This window comes from Etheostoma cragini, chromosome 8 (assembly GCF_013103735.1).
Source record: "Etheostoma cragini isolate CJK2018 chromosome 8, CSU_Ecrag_1.0, whole genome shotgun sequence".
Lineage (NCBI taxonomy): Eukaryota > Metazoa > Chordata > Actinopteri > Perciformes > Percidae > Etheostoma > Etheostoma cragini.
In genome coordinates this window covers 29684194-29708820 of record NC_048414.1, presented here as the reverse complement: position 1 = coordinate 29708820, position 24627 = coordinate 29684194, and the positions used below count along the sequence as shown (strand labels likewise).

Below are 24627 nucleotides of genomic sequence, written 5' to 3'. Positions count from 1 at the left end.
AACACATCTTCCTTTTTTAAGAAGGACTTTGGAGTTTAGCTCCAAGTCTTCCAGAGTCGCGGAGTAGGGTGTGGCTGCAGCCGGACACCTCCTGTCTCAAGCCCTCCCGGCTACACGGAATTGTCGCAACTTGTAACTCCGCCGTCCCTATGTTAAGCCCGCCCACCAACTCTATACACAATGTGATTGGCCTGACCAGAATTTGTTTTTCTCAGCTTATTGCAATCACAATGCAACTTTTCAACAGCCTAAGGTGTGACGTTAGTTAACATATAGCAGGTAACGTTAGCCTACCGTTAGCTAGAAACGTTAGCAGGCTTAAACATGGTTAAAATGCTGAGAGCTAAACGGTGTTCAGTGTGACTGTATTTCACTGTGATGTCCAACAGTCCGCAGCCAAAGAGCCAGAGGAGACTTTGACACAGCGTGGACACTAAACTACAGTGAGGGACGTAGTGTTGTGTTTGGGTCCGGCTCCGTAAGCTTGTGTTGCGTTCAATGTTGTTGTAAAATACTCTTTCAGCCATCTAGCATTTCAACAAGAATTTCTTTATTATTTAATTTTTTTAGCTTCTTTGTAATTAAAATTAAATACTATTCCAGTTGCACTTTTAATATGAGGGTAATACATCTGCTGTTTTCCACAATTTCTATAAATAAAGGAATATATTTCACTAATTTCATCAAAAATAGTGAGGAAACCATATCGTCAATCGTATTGAATCGTCAGTTGGGTGTTTCGTCACATCCCTAGTATCAATATGTACTAATTCATATTCATAAATTAGCAAATGTTTCAGTTATTTTGTTCATCTCCTTGGATTAAAAAGCTTTGACTGTTTATGGATGTCTACTGACAATGATTTCTACACAGTGTTGGAGGAGAGAACGTGTGGGGACAGCCAGCCAGCCAGCGAATGACAAGGGATTACTCTCACAGCAATTTGCATATCAAGGATTTTAAGCAGCGAGGGGGGAAATATTGAATCCTCCAGCCTGCAAGGTCATTCAAAAGATATTTTTTTTTCTTTTCTTCCTTCTCTTCATAATTTATTTTGCATATCATGCAGTGTGGACACACTGTAGATTAAAATGGTGGCTTTAGCATATCATGCCATCCCCTGATAGGAAGGAGCTCCCACCTAGACACCATGCCACCGCCACACCCTCATCAAACTGACACGCACACGCACACACACACAATCTTGATTGTTTTAAGACACATTGGAGAAAGAAAACTGAAAATTTCTGAATCCATTCCAACTTTATCATCTCTTTAGTTTGAATGTTTTTTTCTTTCATATCAATGGAAGGCCCAAAGCCAATGTTTTGATAGCTGCTGTTGGCAGAAACTGGAAGTAAAAACACAAAAAGAAAAGCACTGACTACCATCTATGACTAAGGAATTTTGACATAAAAACACTGAGGGGACAGATTGAAATGTTGAAAGAAAAACTGGAAGAGAGGATGAATTAAAATGCTCTGTTGTTGTTTTCTCTGTTTCATGTTAATATCAGTCTGTTTGAACAATAGTGACTGCGAAATAATTATTTGAATAAAATATTTGAATAAATGAAGCGATTATTATCATTAGGTTAGAAAACAAACTGTGCATGGAAAGGGAAATTAAAATTTTCATATCTAGGATTATTGTGTTTCAAACTAGAATAAATCATATTTTGCTACTGTTGAAATATAATTAGGAGATTCATATTTAATTAATTTAGACTTTTATAAATGTGCATACATAATATTTTATATTCCCACACTGTGGCAGAAAACAGCAATAAGTAGAGATAGAGAGTAGACAAACAAAGGGGTATACAATGATGGATAGAGGTAAAGACGGATAGAGGTATTACGAAGATGAGGGATAGAGAAACAGATGGAGAAAAGGTGAAGAAGTGAGCAGAGAAAGATGAGGAAAAAGAATAGATTGCAAATGTGGACAAAAGAGAAGGGCACAAGTAAGACTGAAACATGAAAAAATGAATGTACCGTTTAACTGTAACAAATAGAAGTTTCTTCTTTAGATGAACAAGCTTAGAGAAGCTGGGCAGCACAGAGCCAGTCTCAGAGCCCTCCTCTGGGCCCTGCAGCACCTGGGCCGGCGCACAGACATACACAAGGGTCTCTGTTATTTCAAGACCGGCCAGCGCCCACATGGTTTAAATGGTAAATAAACCCGCGCCATCTGTGCGCCCAGGGAGGTGTGTTCAGGAGCATTCTGGGCTTATTGGTATCTTGAACAACAAAAACCTGGTCTGAGGAATATATAGAGATATACATTTATCAGAAGCAGAGAAGTGAACCCCCCTTACGTGAACAGGCACTGCACTGGTGATATAATATAGACCAAAGTAGCAAATGTTTACATTGGAACCAGCAAAAGTTTAGCAATGAATTAATGTTTCAAATTTCTGTTGATCCATATTTTCTGTCAATCAACAGTGCTACACTGCGTACCCCAGTGGTTGTTTCAGCACTAGTGTGACAAATACTATAAGTAATAAGACATATCGGCTTAAGAGTGGTGTTGGTCCCAAAGAGAGTAGGATTTATTAATTGTGGCTAAAAACAAAAAAGTTTCAGTCAAGCATGAAACACTTCCAAATGTTTGTAAAGAAACAAACAAATCTAAAATGGGAAACAAAGACAAAATAAATTGAAAAGAAATAAATGCTATTATAGATAGCAAGTTACACAGACAAGGTGTAATGCATACAGGCTGTAGCCCCATTACTGGACCGCTGGCACAATGATTAGCCTTAAAGCCAAACCCTGAAAGATTAAAGGCTAGAAAACCTCTGGACCCAGGAGCAGAAGTGTCACAACAACAGAGAGAAACGAGTGGAATGCCAACACTCCCAGAGGAGATTTAAAAAATCTGTTTATTTCCATTCCAGAATACACACTTTTCCTCTCATCTGTTTATGGAAAATGTGTGATACATAGTGAAGATGTTGTATGAACAAGAGCACATTAGCAGTGACTCCAGTCCCACTGTGACACGCCAGAAGAAGAAGAAATACGAAGAAGAACGAAAAAGAGGGAGAGATATATGCTGTTAGGGGAAGGGGGGAGAGAAGGGAGGGCTGTTAGTGTGGTTGTTAGTGGTGATGGAGAGACCAGAGGAGGAGAAGGTGGATGGATGGAGGAAGGAGTGAGGGGGGGAGAGGGGAGGATGGGGTGGAGAAGGGGAGGGGTTGCTTGACGATAAGAGAAAAATTCAGACCGGTCAAAGTTTCCTTTTTGCCAATCGTGCTCCTGATAAAGACAGCGCCTGCTCTGGAGCTGATAGAGGGGCTATCTCTCTCCCTTACTTTCTCTCCCCCCTCCTCCATCCTTCTGCCTCGCTCAGCCCAGCAGTTAGTTTGTGAGGAGGAGAGGAAGGGAGAAAAAGCACACACAAAAGAACAGCGGCCCTATCAGTGCAGCATCACGGTGCTACCATCAACCAGACACTGCGCAGCAATTAATATCGCTCCAATTACTGTTAAAGGGACAAGGCTGGGACAGGACGATAATGAACACATCCTCTCTTCCCCACCATAGGAATTAAAATACACGTGCACGTACACACACACACACACACACACACACACACACACAACATACACGCAGTAAACACTGCGTACACGCACACACACGCAAATGCACATACATAAAACGTGTGCAGCTTGAAAAGGAAATAATGCGAGATAGTGGGCTAATCTTCTTGCATTGTTTAACTCATTGAAGACAACAGAGAGAAATAAATAACCAAACAAACCTCGATAAGAGAGGAAATAAATAATAAAATTATGGCGATTTACTTGTTATCTCCTCTCAGGCTGCGCGCGCATGTGTGTTTTTGTTACAACTTGAATACATTCTCACTGGGTCTGTCACATTCACATCTCCTACGTGGGAAACAGTAGGACAAAACAACAGAACCTGAAAGACATTCAGACGAAGCAACACAGAAGAACTTCTCCAAGACACACATATGAACACAGACACACAAACATGGGCATATATGGCTGGTTAAAGGATGGCATGTTGACTGGAGTATCCCAGTATCTCTAGGAATATGGCACACTATATACATTTAATGCCAATATTCAGTGCTCCTAACCTAGTAACATGGAAAGTAAGGGTGTGGTGGATGGGGGCGGAGCAGGTTCAACTTTAATGACAAAGACTGATTCTTTATTTTTTTACCACAAAAATGTTCTGTTATTTCTTTTAGAATTTGTACTTTTTATTGAGCCCCAGTGGGGAAATTACAACTGTTGTTAGAACACACTACACACAGGCGTGAAATACACACACATGTTCATTACCCCTACATGCACTAATGGAGAGTGAGGGGGCTGCGACAGCTGGACAGGGAACCAGCGACCAAACTCCCTACGGACTGAGCTACTGCCAGCCCGCTGCCACTGTTGTGTTTTCTTAACCTTAAATATTAACCATCCCGTAGTTTTCATGTCCACATTATTTTGTGCTTTTGGGGGGGGGGGGGTCATGCAACGAAAGGCTGCTGGACGAAATTAAACCCAGACCACTGTGCCAAGGACTGAACCTCAGTACAGGGGGTGCATGCACACCCGTGTGACCTGGGATTAAAATGCTGTCATGCCATGTCAAAACATGCGATCACTGTTCTGACTGCTGGCAGGGTTGGGCCCTCGATATGGAAAATACTGTAGAACACTGTTCCGTACCATATTAAGAAATGTACACTTCCAAACTAAAATAAGTAAACTGATCACTCGTTAAATATGTATATCCTCTGTGTAATATAGTGGTCTCTACATTTGGTTGCTAAAGATTCATGTTTAATTTCATAAAAGTTGAGTTGTGAAGAGACAGCAGTATGTACAATTAGATTTTTAGATATATTAAGGTACTTTCAATAAAAAAGGGATTTGAATAAACCACAATAGTCAAGTGTAGTCTACTAACAACACTACAGTTAGCTATTGCCTGCCAACAGCCTGGTATGTGGGACTGATAACTGGGAGAACAACAGTTACGTAGGTAACTCCAGATTCTATGAGTATATGAGCTATTGGGTTTATCCCTTCGCGCATGCGCAGTCGTGAGGATTTTCTTTCCCGCCCTCGCGTCCAGCACTGGCCTCAACTACGTCCGCATTTACTGTATATGTACACCGCGGACCCGTTGTTCGTCTCTCAAAACATCAGCTTTTTCTTCAACTAATGTTCTAGGAGCAGGTGGCCCGGAGAAGCCTTAGAAGGCTATGCCTATACTCATAGAATCTGGAGTTGCCTCCATAACTATCGTTCTGTTTCGTATAGGCTTCGCCCTGTAAGGGCTACGCTATTGGGTTAGGGTTAGTTTTAGCAACAGCATTCTGAGAGAAGCCCTTGCAAGAGGCTCAAATGGGGGCTTCCCCAGAGCCCGGAGTACCAGAGCAAGGTCCCCTTGGGGGGTGAGGGGGCGAACAGCCGGTTTTTGACGCCCTTCAGAAAACGCTTCACCAGGGGATAGGCAAAAACTGTCCTCTAACCCTAGCCCTCCTGGCAGGATGAGAGGGCTGCTGCGTTTGCTTTGACTGTAGATGGAGCCATATCGCTAGCCAACAGAGTTTGGAGATACGTCAAGATACGTATTGGCCAGCGCTGCTGGGAGAAGGCGTCTACGGCAGGGGGAGGATTGTCCCGCATTCTCAAGGAAAAACAGAGTGCACTGTGTGTTTTCTCGTGGAGCAAACAGATCCACCTCCGCTTCCCCGAACCTGCTCCATAACATTTGAACAATAGTGGGATTCGATCTCCACTTGTTGTGGGAGGGCCCCCCCTCTCGACATCAGTTTGGCCGCCTGTTTCAAAAAACCTTGGCGTACAGGCCTACACTGCTTTGAGAGACAGCAGGTGACTGTGCCCCTACAGTGTGATGCAACAGCTGGGCTGAGCGTATGCCGCTCTGGCGGTTTATGAACGCTGCCGCCGTGATGTTGCCTGTCCGCCTTTCAGACACCGTGGACAGCTCCAGGTAGTTTATGTGGGGGGAGGAGAGGGGGAGGAGGCCAGGTCTGACCGGAGGGAATGAGGGATGGAGAGCATTCGCCATCGAGTTGTTTGCAAAGAAAACACCTTTGGACTTTCCTCATGTGGAGGAGACCCAGGGGAACCACCGTGTGTGCCGCAGACATTAGGCCTTAGAAGGAGAACCGCAGGCGTTTTCCTGTGCCCGGGAATGATTTGGACGTGAAAGTAAGCTTCTTTCAGATCCACTGACGTAAAGCATTCGTGGTGGGCCACACATTACAACACGTGCCCGATGGTGAGAATGTGGAAAAAGGGGCGCTCCATAATGTATCGATAAAACTGTGACAGGTCAAGGATGGGACGCAGTCCTCCTGACTCCTTCGGGGTGAGAAAGTAGCAAGATTAAAACACCCTTGTTCTTCCGACGCGGGAAATGGCTCCGCTTGTGATGGCTCCGCTGAGTGTTGTTCATCGGCATGGCTAGCGGGGAGCGCAGAGCCCACCCCGTCGCAGGGCGACACGATCACTCGTCCTGCACAGCCTGTGGTAGGGCTTTTCGAAAAGGGCAGTGGCCGGTCAACGCCGTGTGGGGCGGGAGCGGCCACCGGGTTAATGTGTCCCTCGTCCCGCCGGCAACGCCATGGGGAGGGGGTTGACTGAGCGGCGTTATCCACAATGGGTGGGTGCACATTCCCGCTGCTGGCACAATGAGGAGGCCGTGGCGTTCCGCTTGCAGCAGCGGCCTCATGTGTGCTTGTGTGGGGAATGACTTTCATATCAGCGCGTTGTTCGGAGCAAACAACGGCTGTTTGGTTGAGGGGAAAAACGGCTGTTAAGATGGGAGGGAGTGGCCCTCAAACATGCCGTTGTGTTTCCAACTCTCAGCGAAAGAGGGAGACAGACGATCCCGCGTCCAGTCATTGCCACTGTCGTTGCTGCTTGCTGGGTGGCTCGGGAGGCAGATTGGACCAGGTGGGGGCCGCTCTCATGGTTCTCCAACCTCGTGCAGCCTGCCGGCCGAGTGATGCCGGTTTTCACTGCAGAGGGAAACCAGGCAAAAAAATGTCCGTCTGGAGTTATGGGGCCGTAGAGGCGCCTAACTAGCATCTAACTGCCGCGGGCAGCTGAGGCATGTGGAGCCAGGTGTTTTGCTGGGCCAGTCTGCCGCCTTCCTAGTGATATCTGGCAGATCAGCAAAGAGAGCTTTGGCGATGGAGGCTGGGGCCGCCTGAGGCAAAGGGGAAGGCCACTCGGCGGTGCCCCTGGCCGTTCAGGAGACGGAGAGAGCTCCAGTGGGAGGGCGTCGATCGCCGTCTCCAGGCCCAATCCTTCCAGGAGAGGGGAGGGAGGAGGAAAAAAACGGTAACGGCGGCGCTGTCCGAGAGAACCGAGCCAGCGTAATCATGCTTGTCAAAAAACGCCGTCCGCTAGCGGCTCCAGGGTGTCGCTGAGTTTCCGTCCGTCTGCCCCGCTGCGTGGGTGTTGTGCTCTTTTAGTTTTTTTGGAATATCTTTGTTTATACAGGCAGCACCCATTAGCTCTTTTTGTGTTTGGTATTCTGCTGTTGTGTCAATTAAAAATCCTTTCCTTTTTTCTGTGACCTCTCCCTTTATGTATTGGTTCCTCCACCTTCATCCTTTTTATGTTACGCCCATCATTACAACGGGCCAGGTCGTAACAATCACAGCAGCAACCAAGAACATACAATTTGGCTTATTCTGAATACATTATGGTGAGGCACCGTAGCAAATATCAAGACTTATGTTAAGAGACAAAGAGCAAAAGAGTCAAAAGAGAGAAGGAAAATTCCGAATGAAATCACAATTATTACATTATCAATATAGGTCACCCTTCCTCCCACCACGTCTTCCATCAGACCATCAGATCAAAACCTTGGTGTCACGGGTCACGGGCTATCAAACACTGAATCTGAGCAGATGGAGGACTTTGCAAAGCTCTTTTAGCCACATTTAAAATGAAGGCACATCATCAGACTTCCATAAACACAATACACGACATGCTGAGTTTAAAGCAGTGTCATTTGTAGACCCCAGAATGTCCACAAGGGGGGTGGGTTTCTACTGCTGGTTGAAGGCTTTTGAGTAGAAATCAATTACAAAACACCAGAATAAGTAGAGGTTAGGGCACGTTCAAAATTGGTGTGTGAGGGTGTCCTCTTGATTCTTACACATATTACATTAATCTGATACACTGGAACACATCTTGCTTACTGTTACGTTTGAGTAATGCAACCTGTGTATTACTTTAAATTGTATACGATTATGTCTCACAGTCAATGAATGTTCAGAGGACATGACTGCCAGAATTCCTCAATAAGGGACACCTCCAATTCTGTCTCCCACTAAGTTCTTGACCTGTCTGTGCTGGTTAGGTCTTGGCTGATCAGTGTCTGGTAGAAGATTGTTATTATATGTTGTTATAGAGTGTGTAATGCCGCAGGATGTCTCCAAATGTAGACAAGCAAGACTTTATAAAATGACAAATTTGCAGCTTTCGGTAAAGGTGTGAGGCCGGGAAGCTATTTCTTTTCAATTTGAAATTGACTACAGGACTTAGTAAGACCCCTTTACCTTGGACATGTCCTTTTTGTGCGTAGTGCAGGTAGTAGTTTAAAAGCAAATAACCCTTTCAACATGACTGCTCACCAATCCATTATGTGTGGTTTGACACAGTATGGGACCGTTTTATGAATTTGTCACCAGTGCTACCTGTGCAGTTACAAAGAACTAAATCTTTTCACACTCTGTGAGTAAGAGCAATCATTCAAATGACTTCAGACCAAGAATCCCGGTTCACTTTTGTTCCGTGTCAGTACATTGGTTTGCGTTAGTTCAAAACACCTAATGACATAATAACTGGGTGCCCAGAAACCTTGTGAGTGCACTGACCTGGACCATTCCACTGTAACACCTCCTCCTCTTCCTCTCCTTCCTCTTCCTCCTCCCCGCCACTGTGTGTGGGACCTTGCTCCTCTGAATCCTCGTCTTTATCGTCGGGGCCTCCTCGAGAGTCCTTTTTCCTGGGCTCTGGATACACAACACAAACAGTCACATTTAAAAACATACTTACACATACTATTGACTACAAATGAAACCCTAGACAGTTAAAGAAATGGACAATGTGACGCTGTTGTTTTCAACAAAGACAAGTGAAGTCTATTAGAAGCTCGTTCTCGGTGATGCTGAGCGTTACTGTGCAGCCTCCAACTGAGCTGGAAGACGTAGATGTGACGTGAGCAACCTGTCTGAAAGTTGGAAGTCTTCTGGTAGTTGTGCAAGAGAAATCTCAATCATTCCCAATCAGCAGAGATGGAGAGGTAGGTATATGTTAGGAGATAACCCAGGCTAATTACTGCTAATTAACATGCTAGTTAACATTGACATAGACACAGGCTAATTACGGCTAACTAACATGCTAGTTAACATTAACATAGACACAGGCTAATTTCTGCTAACTAACATGCTAGTTAACATTGACATAGGCACAGGCTAATTACGGCTAACTAACATGCTAGTTAACAATAACATAGACACAGGCTAATTACTGCTAACTAACATGCTATTTAACATTAGTAATTAAACCTAAACACAATGGTAAGTTCTATGGTTATGACACAATAGTTATCCAATTTTTACAAAAACGTCTGCTATGGAGCCACAACGTCAGCTATAAGGTAACGGAGCCTGTTATCCATTTTTTTGTTTCTTTCAAAATAAACCACGGACAGACAGAGTCTTTAAATGCTTCAGATGTAAAGTTAGTCATTGTCAGAGTGAAGGCAACATGAATGGGAGTCAATGGAATGCTAACGGCAGGTGATGACTAGGTAGCATTGTGTGTTTGTCTGTGTGTGTGTGTGTGTGTGTGCATGTCTGTTTATGAGAGTGTGTGTGTGTGTGTGTGTGTGTGTGTGTGTGTGCGCACGTGCATGCGTGCGTGCGTGCGTGCGTGTGTGCGTGTCAAACAGTGGCGGAAGAAGTATCCAGATCCTTTATTTGGGTAAAAGTACTGAGAGGACTGTAAAAATGTTGTCAAAGTCTTGCATTGAAAATGTTACTTAAGAAAAAGTATGTGAGTATCATCAGGGATTTAAAGTAAAAGTACACAATGCTGAAAAATCCTCCCACTTTAGAAAGTGGATCGAAATGATCGAAACAGTTTTGTCGATAAAAAGTGTTAAATTGTCCAATCATTTCAGCTGGACTTGTTGGCCTGTATATTGTTGTATTTTATAAACTAAATGTGTTCTGTTTGCGCAAATCTTAATTAGTAAAGTAACTAAAACTGTTATTTGAATGTAGTTGAGCAAAAGGTAGAATATTTCTTTCTGAAATTAGTTACATTCTACCACTGGTGTCAACACGTGTGTATAAATACAGTGTGTACCTGTGTGTGTGCCTGTGTGTGTGCGCCTTTGTGCGTGTGTGAGAGAGAGAGAGAGAGAGAGAGAGAGAGAGAGAGAGTCTGGGCAGTGGCTGTTCCTGTCTGTTGATCAAAGTCAGCAGTGAAATGATTACCTGAGCTGTGTAACACAGCACCTTGCCATAGAGATGGACTCCTTTGATTCTCATTGCAACTCTGGAGAATCAAAGACTCATCAAACACATCCTCACTCTCTACCTTTAGTTTTGCCTCTTTTTCCTCTCTTTCTATCCATTTTCTTTCTTCTTTTATGCCCACCATCCTTTCCTTTCTTTCTCGTCACTGTAGGAAGGTCTCATCTTTTCCTTTGTCTTACTCTTCACCTCTATCTTTCCATCTCCTCCCCCTTCATCGCCGCGTCCTGTCACACCTTTGGCAGAGACTGAGGCTGCCTGTGTTCCTCTAATCAGCATTAATATCCCTGCCATTGATCAAGAAGATTACAGAGCCTCCCACTCAATGATCAAAGAGATCTGTGTGTGTGTGTGTGTGTGTGTGTGTGTGTGTTCGCACGTGCGTTTACTGTATATGATGCGTTTATCCATCATGTACATAAGTGAACCCTGAACTTTGCCTGTGCAGCTGGTATCAGCTGCTTCATCAGACTGCCAGGTCACTCCCTATTAGCGGAACTCGTGATTAGTTAGATTAGATTAATAGTTACATCACAGCACCTCAGGCTATCTGAGCTGAAGATCTCTCTCTTCGTGTTCTCTGGTCTTGCATCATCATCATCATCATCAGGCCAAGGGTTAGGGTGACTCAAAAGCTGAATGCATGGAAACGGATCACAAACATTTCACTATTAATGTCTAATCATTTTCACCGGAGACACAGCAAACTAAAGTGAACCAAATGTTTGACGCAGACTTTTCAGTTGATATATGAGGGAACTATTTTAAAAACAAACTATGGAGCAATGTGTTTCTAAGTGCATGTTTAAATCAATTAGTTCTATAGGGGCTAGAACGCAGCCATGCAGTTAGTGTTGTGAAATGGAGAGCATGATTAAAAGCAGCCTTCCCGAACTAACTTGTTTCCGGGTATAGAAACACCAACACTGTCAGAGAGATCATCTCTATCAACAATAAGAACTGCATGAAATCATACCCTAAATGGGTAAAAAATCAATTTGTCCCCACTTCTCATACAATTGTGCTACCATTCTTTTTTCGCCATGAATAAGATTCAGGTAAACGCCTGGTGAGTAATAATGTTTTTATGTAGTTTAAAGTTAGAAAAAGTGCATAAAAAGCCAGCTGTACCCTTTCGTGGGTGTCCACCTTATCAATAACAAATGCACTATTTTCGATTAGACTCTTGCGGTGGATTTGGACAGATATTAGCTCATCACAGATCCAGTAGCTGTGTATATGCTTACTCATAAGTATGAAAAAGAGATCTATGAGATGGAAAGAATTGTCTCCATTGCAGTATTTGTTCATCAGAGAGCACTAAAGTTTTTTTTTTTTTTACTGGATATTAAAATGTCCTGGTGTTCAGTACTAGGGTGGAGCGGAGGAATGTAACTAAGTACATTTACTCAAGTATTGTACTTAAAAGCTAATTTGAGACACATTCTACTTCTACTCTGCTACATTTCAGGGAGAAATATTCTACTTTAGTTACTCCACTACGTTCATATGACAGCTTTAGTTACTAGTTACTTTAGTTACTAGTTACTACACTACATTCATCCGACAGCTTTAGTTACTAGTTACTTTAGTTACTAGTTACTACACTACATTCATCTGACAGCTTTAGTTACTAGTTACTTTTGTTACTAGTTACTACACTACATTCATCCGACAGCTTTAGTTACTAGTTACTTTAGTTACTAGTTACTACACTACATTCATCCGACAGCTTTAGTTACTAGGTGCTTTAGTTACTAGTTACTTTAGTTATTAGTTACTCCACTACATTCATCTGACAGCTTTCGTTACTAGTTACTTTAGTTACTAGTTACTCCATAACATTCATCTGACAGCTTTAGTCACTGGTTACTTAAACTAGTAGTTTCTTTACAGATTAATATTCCTGCACAATAAACAGATGTAGTGTATAACTCGGATGTTTTATTAGAAATGAACCTACCTAATTCTAGAACTATAAGGGCCTACAGACCTTCTTTTTGCTTCCTCTTTCCCAGCTCTGTCCTTAATCGTCCTGTTTTGCAAGCCCTCGCTCCCCTTTCCCGAAATCCCACGCCTCCTTCAGCCTCCACCCCGATAATGGCTCAGCTGTCTGCACAAAGGCCCTGTTTACCCTTTCTTTAACTGTCTGGGTGTTTACCCTTGCATTCCCGCTCCGATAAACAGCGATAGTGCCCGATCGATACCAGCCATAAACCTAACGCCCCCACACTCTGCCGTTATTAATGTAACAGTTGAGAGATTGGATCTGCATCGTCAACTAAATCAACACACACACACACACACACACACACAGACCATCAATCTTCACGTCACTTCCACCATTCAACCCCATCCACATGCAAACACTCATTCACTGCAACATACTGTGCACACACTAAAGCAAGCAGACCAACACACACACACACACACACACGCACACACACCTTCCCCCTGCCTAAACAGTCCTATTATTTTCAGCTATAAATCACATTGAATGGCACATTGATTTTATCCTGCTGGGGCTGAAGCGAGGGAGGGGAGCTGGAGCCACAGTTATTGCGTTTAATATTATCAATATTATCTCCCATATCATCTCAGACATGGAGGCAGGTATCAGGAGGAGTCGACAGACACTTTTCTGCCAAACCCCCCTCCTTCTCTCTATGTCTCCCACCTCCCCCCTCCCTATAGTGAGACAGTCTCCATCAATCTGATAAGCTGAACTTCCCCTGTCAAACCTGCAGGGGACAGTCACCCAACAATCTCGCCTTCTCCTATAACTTCTACAAACCCTCCATACATTTCTGCCTCTCTGATTGTAACGCAGCCTTTTGTCTTTTGTATCTTTTTGTTTAAATATCTTTACCCTCACACATGGGGTTCAACATATCTCCACATTGGTGAATTTGATGGTACAGATGAAGCTTAAAAAAGGAATTGGACAGTACCAAGGTATGGAGCCTCAAGTCTTCAATCTTCTACACATTGACTAGAGAAGCAATACAGTAAGTAGCAACTGCAGTCATCTGCCACCATCTACACTGCATCCATTCAGCCACAATACTGCTGCACACTGACAAGCCTTTTGACATACCTCACACCTCAATACACAATCAATGCAGTGTTGCACATGCAGGAAGTCAAAAGCTAAACAAGCAGGAGCAAAGCGCTTACACAAACTGTTTAAAAAAATGAAGCATATCTGTTCCGTGAGACGATGTAGACAGGTTCTCAGCCTAACCACCTATTAGCAGTGCTGGTAATGGAGCCCAGGTAGGCCAAATATGGTTGGAAATATCATCACATAGTGAATATTATATTATAATATTCACTTATTATATGATAGATATCATGTTCATATGAATGCAAATGTATGTTCAATGCAATTAGAGGTGTTCCACAAATATGTAACAAAGTATTAAAATGTGGTAAACAAAAACCTTCAACTTTTTTATTTTTTTTTTATTTTAGTTTTGAGTATGGACATGGTCAGGGGGTTCCCCTTGAAGAGCAGTTAAAGCGTCAACAGCAAAATAAGTTTAAAGTCCATCAGTGATGCAGTCTGTGTGAGTACAGATAACAGTCTTCTTCCTCGCTATCATATCATTGTAACTTATCCCTGCCCCTTTCAGATGGAGAGCTACTCTACATATTACTGATGCTAATGCAGCATCGAGGCTAACCTCTTTAACACACACGCCTAACCCCAGTGTTTTAGTAGTCGAGGTTGGTTTATTTCAAATAGCTAATTTTTTTTTTCATGTGTTGCAGCTGTATGTCTATACAACTTCAACATAAGAAGAATGTAGCATAATATGGATGTGAAAGCAGTTATAAATAGCCTATGTGACAATAAAATATGTTTTGGTTAAAATCAACAAATTAAAATCAACAAATAGTCGTGATAATCATTTTGGCCATAATCGTGGAGTCCTAGTTTATTTGCAAAACATCTAAATGAAAACCCACAGCAGTGTGTGTATTCTGCACTGTAACACGGACTGACACAGCTGAGACCACCGAACATATTTATCGGCAGCATACAGAGAGGTTAGCTAAGTGTACGCTGGCTAACGTTATCAATCTTCATTTATACCAAAACTTCAGAAATCTCTTCACCCTTCACCCAAAGTGATTTAGCAAATATTAGCTTTACATATTACCTAGTTGTGTATATGCTGTATGTTAATAATAACGGCATTTCCATAGATGCACCGGTGGGTGAGAATTGAGACCTTGTTTCCAATCCTAGCAGAAACGGGAAGCCAGTGAAGTGAGTGGAGAATGGGTGTGATCAGGATCCTCAGGATAATAAGTTTGTTACAGTGATCCAGTCTGGAGGAGACAAAGGCGTGGACCAGTTTTTCAGCATCAGCTAAGCTGAGTGCAGAACGGAGCTTTGCAATATTTCTGAGATGACAGAAGGAGATCCTGCAGAGGTTTTTGAAATTCAGAGGTGAGTTGTGGATCAAATCTTACACCAAGATTGGTGACTGTTGTGGAGAGGGGAATGTCTTGACCAGAGATAGTTATACCGGTTATGGAGGATGACTCGACTTGATCTGAGGTGCCAACAAGAATTGCCCCAGTTTTGGAGCTGTTCTGGTTGGAACTGGTTCCAATTGTTCAACAGGAACCAGCTAAACAGCTCCAAACCAGTTCAGAGCAGTGTCAGTGAGTCCAGTGGTTTGATGATCCACAGTGTCAAAAGCAGCAGACAGATCGAGGAGTAGGAGGAGGGAAGGTGAGCCAGTATCAAGGCAGAGTTGTTTGGTCTTGGTCTGGACTCGGTCTGGCCCTGCCTTGGTCTTGGTCTTGACTCGGTCTCGCCCTGCCTTGGTCTTGACTCGGTCTCAACCCCTCAAAGTCTTGGTCTTGTCTTGGTCTCAATACACTCGGGTCTTGGTAATGACTTGGTGACTTGGTTAAGGTGGTCTTGACTACAACACTGCCTAACCCATGTGTGAATCTGCCAGTTGCTCCTTACAGGACGCTGATAGGTCCAAACCTCTGGTGCCCTAAGTACTAACACATTACTTGAGCCTGATAAGACGGATTTGTGCCAAAGGAGACGTCCTCAAATTTCTAGTTTTGTCAAACCAACAGTTCAAACACAAACCTATTAGTATCAAATCCTCACATTGGAGAAGCTGAAATTAGCATATTTCCTAATTTTCTGTAAGAAATGATTTAAAAAAGCGTTTTATCATATTTTCTGTCGATTGACTAATCCATTAATCAGTAATCATTGCAACATTACTGCATGTGTACAGTCCATATCTGTCCATCATGATAAGACCAGAAGAGATCCTGCGTCTCTTTGTGCATCACATACACTTCCTCTCTCACTACTGATCAGATTCTGATAAAAAAAAAACACAAAAAGCATTCTGATTGGTCAAAACAAGGGCACGACAATTAGAGTTCAAAGGAAGGTCACATGCTGACTAATCTGGCCAGAAGTGGATTTTATCAGGTTTCCTGTGATGTATATTTATGATTGCCTTATTTTAAAAAAAAGAACCACTTTCTTCGGCGGGTTGCTGCAGCTGTAGAGCAAGAATTCTCAGAAAAAGTAGGAAAAAAACCGCCACAACAGAGAGAGATGAACGGAACAGATGCTCAAGTCTTCCTCAATAAAGTGGAGTGTATGCGTGCGTGCGTGCGTCTTGAGGAGGTGGTTTTAAATGAGAGAACACAGTGCTTGAACCTGCTACTGGTAGAATCTGTTTTTTCTTTCTTTATCATGGTGGTTCTGTCTCTTCTCCCCCCCCCCACACACACAAATACACACACACACACACACACACACACACACACACACACACATACACAGATGGTGGATAAGAGGCCTTGCCTTTATTAGCCAGCTCTGGCTAGATAAAGACCTGGTATTGATCCCGGGTTGAAAGAGCAGGTTCGTCAAACATGGCTGATTTACAGAGAACTGATAATGGCAGCGCTGGGCAACCGAGGAACCCCAGAGAAGAGAGAGAGAGAGAGAGAGAGAGAGAGAGAGAGAGAGAGAGAGAGAGAGAGAGAGAGAGAGAGAGAGAGAGAGAAAGAGAGGGGAGTAAATCAACAGTAGGATGGGGAGGAGGGTTGTGTGTGTGTGTGGTTTTGTTAAGAAACAAAGACGCCAAGTCAGTTTGCTATCGACAGACGAACTTGCTCACATGTGCAGTCTGCCTGAGTTCTCTTTCTATCTTATACACACATAACGTACTCCTCACCTCAAACACAGACACACACACACACACACACACCTAATCTCTAATCTCGTCTCGATTAGCACCTGACAGAATTTCCATGGGTTTATCAAACCAAGCCAACCAACAGACACTTATCACTTCCAGCCCCAAAATTTCACAAGAGCAGGAATTTTTGAGATTAAAAAACACAGCTAGTGAAATCTTGAATAAGTCAAAAGAATATGACTGCAAACTCTGCTATCACACGGTACAAGGGGGGAGGCTCGGGATAAGAGGTGCATGAGGGGGCAGGTTCATTGAAGCCAAGATTGATCCACAGAGGTTTTTCTTCTTCTTTTTCCCCTGTTTAGACACAATAAAGATAAAAGAGGGATAGCTGCAACCTTATAAGTGTTCTTGTGCGTTTTTTGTTGTTGTCTCTAGGTGACGTTAACTGTCTCCTGACAGATCAAAGGTAGACGTCAGTTCATTAAAGAAAGACATCAAGTCTTGATGAGCAGATAAATCTGATAATAACCAATAACTGCCAGTAAACATCTGGATAATTTTACAAGAGGAGGTGTGAGTTGTTATTATAGTCAGTGTGATAGAATAGTATAATAATAAAAACACCCAAAAACGTGTGTAGTTTTCTTGGTGATTTTACTGCGAGTGTGAGCACACTTTATAGTAGATGTCTGCAGGTTATTTGGTCAGGACCACTCAGTGCGTTTACATGCACAGCAGTAACCGGGATCTTAGTGAATAGCCGGGTTATGCCAGTTCTCCACGTATACATGAGCAGGAACAAATGAGGAGAATGAGGAATTCTACCTCCGGTATAGTAGGTGACACTTTTCCAATGCAAAACTGTCTTCTTCCGGTTTACATATGTAAAAATTACACCATCCGCCACTAAATTACGAAAATGTAACCACTTTATGTTTCATTAAACACTCTTGTCGCAGTGTAGGAAAGGACGGTGTGCTCGCCGTATGACTGACAACTTGCAGTAGGGGCCGTTCAGTCCCTCCGGGGTTTTTTTTAGGCCGGCCTGTGGAGTATCCAGTGTGCACAGTGAAATTTAGAAAGTAGTACAGGTACAGCTTCTTTGTTATTGATTCTTGTGCTAATATGTTCTGTAGATTTTTTACGCCCACATGGGGCTTTCTTCCTCTCCTTACCTTCGTTGTACATGCATGGCGGGGGGCTGGAGCTGTCCCCTTCTGCTGAATCATCTGGGTCCGAAGCTGCTCCCTCCTCTCCTGATAGGCTGAGGTTGTCTGGCGTGTTTTCCTCGTCCCCACCAAGATCCCCAAGGGAACCTGCAAGAAGAAGAATCGGTACTCAAATACAAAGTTTCCTGCTCCCTGGCACCTGAAGAACTACAACTGACTCTGACTCTGACATTTTTAAAACAGAACAAAAAAAAAATATGATCATGTGAATGGATGAAGAACAACTTCAAACAGTTATATTACACACATTTGTTATTAATGATTTAAGTAAATCTACATACTTTGATATAATTTATCTTTAAAGTGTCTTTTTTGCATGACCCCTTGCTGCTGTAACATTGCAAATACCCCACTGTGGGATTAACAAAGGATTTTAAATCTTGAACAGAAGACCAAAGCTAAACGGCTCTTCTTTTGTTTAAAAATACCAATGGCATCAGGGGGTCTCAAAACAACATGCACATAAACAATAAGAGCACATGGTCATGGGCGTGAACCTAACAGATTAGGGGGGGACAAATAATACATCCACAATTGTACCTGTAGAGGATATGTGTAGTTGTGGAACTCCAGTCTGCTTTGTTCACTTAGAACTTCCAATGAAGTGATTCTTTTGTCTTGTACATAAGAAGCTGAACTGAACCTCATAGCAAGCTAACTAACTAACTAACTAACTAACTAACTAGCCAGCCTCTAACTTAGCAAAGTTGGCCAACTGAATGTTTTATTCCCATGCACGTCTTGTCACAGCGCTCTCGACAGATGATTGACACTTTGTCGGGCTTCTTTTCTGTAACTAGTGAAAGCCCACTGAGTGGAATTTGTATTGTTTAACTACTTCAAGACTTATTTAAAGACTATATTTACGATAAACCGCCCTCAGATGGGGTGGGTACTGCAAATTATCTTTGGACTAATGAAGAAAGAACTACAATACCCCGGAACCAATACAAAAAAAAAACATTTCAAGGAGCAGGAGCGGTAGCGTCACATGCATGTAGGAAATTATTTGAGACCTGATTTTGAAATGTTAGACTTTTTTAGGAAACCCTGGAGCATCACTAAACATATAGAGCTTCATAAAGTACAGATCTCCAGAGATCTGTCTGTGGAGACAAACGCAGAATAAAATTACACTTTACGTTTATATAAAAAAGGTAGTGAGAGTGTTAAACAAGCTACTTAGTACCCTAGATACACTGATCCTTTTTTGTAACTGGACTCATTCAGAAAAAGAAAGAAAAAATGGTTTTAAGTTTCAAATTGGACAAGCTGAACGCTCTAATCCAGAAGATTGATAGCAAGAAGCCAAAGGGGACCTTAAAGCCAAATTACAGTATACCTAAAATTGTAGCTAAAAGAGTGATTAGTGCGGGGCTGATCTGTATCAATTACAGTTTCATAATCCCTGCTGACCATAGTAATTATACAGTACTTTTTGATCTATTTTAGCCTGTTTGGAGATTACATCCAAAAAAATGGGAGTCGGTTATTATGGATTTAATGTGCCTTGTTTTAAATTGCTTCATTAATAATACTCCTTCTGTAAGATGAATACAGCAGGGGGCTGTAATGGTACATTAAGAGCTCAAAACCTCGAAATATACCCTCATATGTGTTGCCTGTTTGTTTTTTGTTGTTTTTACTCAGACTAAAGATTAAGTTGAGATATTATTGTTTTATGGCTAGCTGATTATAAAAGGCAGTTATTATGTACGTATGCATCGGATGACAAGCTTCATTCTCCGTTCCCATGAGGATACCATGATAGAATTATTAATTTCTTTTAAGAGGATTAAGGAAGTACTAGAGTGAAGCAGTAGTGGTTAATCACTGCCGTGGAAGAAAACAACTCTCATTAATGATGATGATGATGATGATGATTTATTGGAAAGTTAAGTAAAGCTGGGCACTTTTTTCACGACACCAAATCGGCACCGAGAGACAACCAGGATTTCTTTTCTTTTTATCCTTCGTTTCCCGCCTTTTCTCCCCCTATCCAGACAGGTTGTAAATTAATTTTCATTAGGTTGTGCCGAGCGAACAGAGGGATTGTTTTGTGGCTAAAGCCGTGACTGGGGGGCGTATATATTTACAATACGGGAACAAAAGGAGTCTATAATCTATACAAAGCACACAACAATACCCATGAATAAAGAAGCTTGTTAGAAAAAAGGGAGAGGCAATTTTTCTAATTCTGTTAATTTCACTTCCAAAGCAATTAAAAGCAGGCAGAGATAATGGTGGGGAAACAATCGCCGGCTGACAAAGTCTTTCTGTCTTTGTAAATGAAACATCTTTAGGCTAATTTCAACTTCCACGCCTGCATGCTTCACTCTAATTTCAGATAAAATTAACACAGCTAGATTTGGACCTTCGTAAAAAAGTAGAGGAGAAAGAAAGGAGAAAAAAAGATTGATTCCTGTACACAACATTTTTTAGAATTAGGTCTATGTCGCTCGAGCTTTGCTAGATCTAATTTTCAGTATCTATAAGGACATTTTCATACAATTAATTTTCCTTTAATCATAATTGTACAAAGGGACTTCTCTGTATAAAATTCCAATTATATTTCCTGTTTAAAATGTAAGTTTGAATTATGATTTCCTTCCTCATTACGGCTGTGGTTAAATGAAACAATCGCTGCATCACTGCTTTCAGACATCAAATGGTGCGGAAAAGTTTCAGCTCCACTTTCTCCCCTCTTTAATTCAAGGAGAAATACTCTCTCTTTCCCCTTCTCTTCCTGTCTCGGATAGTTGGCAAAAAGGATAGCAGGGCCTGTGTGATAAGTGCGGCACATTCTACTTCATTTGCCAGTTTAAAAAAGTTAAAGCCTTATTAATTGTTACGCCGTTATATCCACAGGAAAATTAGACTGAACTGAACTCATTCAAGAGATGGAGAAATAATAAAGAAAAAAAGACATAGCCCACATATGTATCTCTGTAAGAGGGACATCAATTAAGTTGAGACTTATCCAACAGAACAGCCGAGCTTTCTAGGTTGCTAACTAAAGACCGAGGACTGAACATGAAAGCCTAAAGCTTACATTTATTAAGAGTTCCAAACTTAAGGGCAAATAAAATGTGGGATAGAACGCAGAAATGTGGAAATAGGAAATTTAGAAACTACTTCACATCAGTTCCTGGACAGAGAAAGACTTGTGTGTTTGATACATTTTCTCTAGAAGGTGTACAGCGTGTTGAGTCTTTTCTAGCCGGGGCACATGCAAACCATATCAACCAACAAATTCAGATTTTATTTCATTTCTTCGGACCGCTTAAGATTTTAAGGAACAAATGACTGATAGTATGAACAAAATGTATTCTAGAAGGTTAAAAGGAGATCTGACTGAATAAAGGCGCCGTCGCGGAGTGAAGAGTGCAGATCCAAATGGATTTAACCCTCAAAGACGCACCGGCGAGTCCAAGCCATGGTTGACAACACTCATACTTAACAAAGCAATATTACTAAGTGTCATTGTAGACATCTATTTACTATTTAATTCATATATTATGGTACTTTTGTAAACTTATTTTAGGCCCAAAAAAACAAGTGAAGGTATGGTTTCACAAGATGATTGGAGATGAGTTCCTCTTTAGGGCCGAAAGATCTCTTTATACGTTGCTCTGGAACAACTGTGGGCTTTACAGAAAGCTGAGTTTGTTCTGAACATTATGATATGAAACTCATGGGGATCAGATTAGATGCAAATAACCTGAAAAGGAGGATTCAAGAAGATATCTGTAAAAACACCCTTAGATTTCAGAGGGTTGAAACCTAGAAGACAATACTGTGTTATATATGTATACTACTTTCCTCATTGATTAATGCATTAATGACTTTTGGATTAATCATTTAGTATTTCAAATTTGAGACAATAATGACAAATTGCATCTTCAGTTGGATTATTTTCAACAACAGATTCAATTCGTGTGAAACTGGAGCTTCAGTTGTAATTTTAAAATACTGATATAAATATAAAACCTGATCTTTTAACCAAAAAATAATAATAACAACTCAGTGTTTCAAAAACAGAGAAAATCAATTAGAAGAGCAACGTTTCCTGATTATCTGACAATCGGATCAAATAAATAAACAACAATATAAATCTGATAATTTTAAGAAGCTGTTTGCTGTTTGTGTTACTAAATATTACAGAACACATTTTGGTCTGCTACTCTAAAAAAAAAATAATATAGATAGACAGACAGACAGACAGACAGACAGACAGACAGACAGACAGACAGACAGACAGACAGACAGACAGACAGACAGACAGACAGACACACACACACACTGTATATATAACCCTTACGTTGTCTTTCTGGATCAATCAAATTGCCCAAAAATAACACACATGCATCTCGCAGATACAGACTTTCATTGAATTTTGTTGTTGTTGTTTTTAATTTGTTAGCATTTGAAAAAAAAAAGATTTAAATGGTTACAAAACTGTATGCCAACTAAACTTTGACATAACCCAGTCATCATCCTCTGATCTTAACTATTAGTAAAAAGAATTAATCATTTCTGCTTTTTTGAACTCAAAAATTAGGTACGTCATTTGAGTTAGGTTCATTGACAATGAATAAAACTAAGTGTTGAAAAAAGTAACAAAAACTTCATAAAATGATCAAAGGAAATCGGTTGGTGGTTAAACTTGATGCATGTCTTGAAACAATGAATTGATAACAGACTGATTGATTGATTTATGTCAATCAACTGGAGCAGAGAAAAACAGTCTAGCAGTGCATTAGTTGATCTGCAGAAAAATAACCTAATTATTCGAATAATCGCTACATTTTTTAAGCTTGAACATTTTAAATCTTGGGCTGTTGATCGGACAAAATCATAAACAAACTTATGAACATCATGTTAGGCGTTGAGCGAGTTGTAGTTGGCCATTGTGACGGGATATCCACAAGTTCACCAAATTCCTTCGCAAACAATTTGAAGGGAACAAAAGACATGTATTAAGATGTTTCAGGCGAACATTACTCTTGAAAGAAAATATTAGGAGTCAAGGTTACCCAGCCCCCATCAAGATGAGGCCGAGACAGATGTGCTAACACAGGGAGTACTCGAGTTCCAGCGCAAAGCCTGCAGCTGTCTGTCTGGAGGCGTGAGGAGAGGCAGAACAAAGTGGCGCGGCTGATGAAGGCGCCAAAGATACTGCTTTATTAACTCTCCGTCCACATCAAACCTGCAGCAAGCAGCCCGCTGATTAAACACAGAGACAACACACATCAAACCTGCATGCTCAACAAGCCTGATTAGACAGACACAAGCCTCGGCAAAAAACACATTACCCTGAAAGCAAGAAGGGGAGAGCGAGAGAGGGAGGCGGAGGCATACTTATGAAGAGAAGACATTAAAGGAAGATATTCAGAGGAAGAAAAAGGAGGAGAGCACGAGAAGAAGAGGAGGCTGTGTGAGACAGAAACTAAGGTACCTGACACAGAGTCACGCACTGGAGAGGAGACACTTATTGATCACAGTGAAGAAAATTACCCACCACTGAGGAAATACTTTTAATCAAACAGCCCCCCCCCCCCCCCCCCCCCCCCCCACACACACACACACCAACGCTGCATGGGCTCTTATCAGAGCTCCGTGGCTAGCGTTCCCTCCGTCAACCCTCACACGAGAGAAACCATCCACACCACCACACACTGATAGTGATCGGTTATATTCAGCTCCAATAATAATCAGCTTTTTCTCCTCAGCCCTTTAGGATCTGCCCATTGATTACTCCGGGGATGACAAACTGAAGCAAAGCAAATTCGACAGATCTGAAATCCCTCAGGACTTATTGACCTCCCCACACATCTTGACATCTAATGTGATGGTGATAAAAGTTTCCCAGAGTGCATTAGGCGTGGGGAAAAAAAAAATCAATACAGCATAATATTGCGATATTTTCCGTGGCAATTCTATATCGAGTGACAGTGAGAGGGTAAAGCCACCTGCACATGATCTGCGGTAAAACCGCTCTATGCAGGCCGTTCCGTTGTTTCTTAGAACCGCCCAACTACACAGGCCAATATATATATATATATATATACACTCACCGGCCACTTTATTAGGTACACCTGTCCAACTGCTCGTTAACACTTAATTTCTAAGCAGCCAATCACATGGCGGCAACTCAGTGCATTTAGGCATGTAGACATGGTCAAGAGAATCTCCTGCAGTTCAAACCGAGCATCAGTATGGGGAAGAAAGGTGATTTGAGTGACTTTGAACGTGGCATGATTGTTGGTGCCAGAAGGGCTGGTCTGAGTATTTCAGAAACTGCTAATCTACTGGGATTTTCACGCACAACCATCTCTAGGGTTTACAGAGAATGGTCCGAAAAAGAAAAAACATCCAGTGAGCGGCAGTTCTGTGGGAGGAAATGCCTTGTTGATGCCAGAGGTCAGAGGAGAATGGCCAGACTGGTTCGAGCTGATAGAAGGGCAACAGTGACTCAAATAACAACCCGTTACAACCAAGGTGGGCAGAAGAGCATCTCTGAACGCACAGTACGTTGAACATTGAGGCAGATGGGCTACAGCAGCAGAAGACCACATCGGGTGCCACTCCTTTCAGCTAAGAACAGGAAACTGAGACT

At 42.0% G+C, this 24627-nt stretch overlaps 1 protein-coding gene across 4 annotated transcripts in view; it reads right to left on the bottom strand.

Annotated features, from left to right (window-relative positions):
* zfpm1 (zinc finger protein, FOG family member 1) overlaps positions 1–24627 on the bottom strand; it is a 124468-nt gene that overhangs the window by 56512 nt on the left and 43329 nt on the right. For 3 of the 4 annotated variants that reach the window (XR_004657565.1, XM_034878660.1, XM_034878659.1), the window contains exons 2-3: positions 17955–18095; positions 8909–9046 (exon numbers count right to left, since the gene is read on the bottom strand). Coding sequence is in view for 2 of the 4 variants with exons in the window: in XM_034878660.1 (XP_034734551.1) it covers positions 8909–9046; positions 17955–18095 (279 nt within the window). In the remaining 2 variants the exon portion in view is untranslated. Of the gene's footprint in view, positions 1–8908; positions 9047–11116; positions 11265–17954; positions 18096–24627 lie in introns of those variants that run through there. The other variant, XM_034878661.1, reaches the window with a different exon arrangement.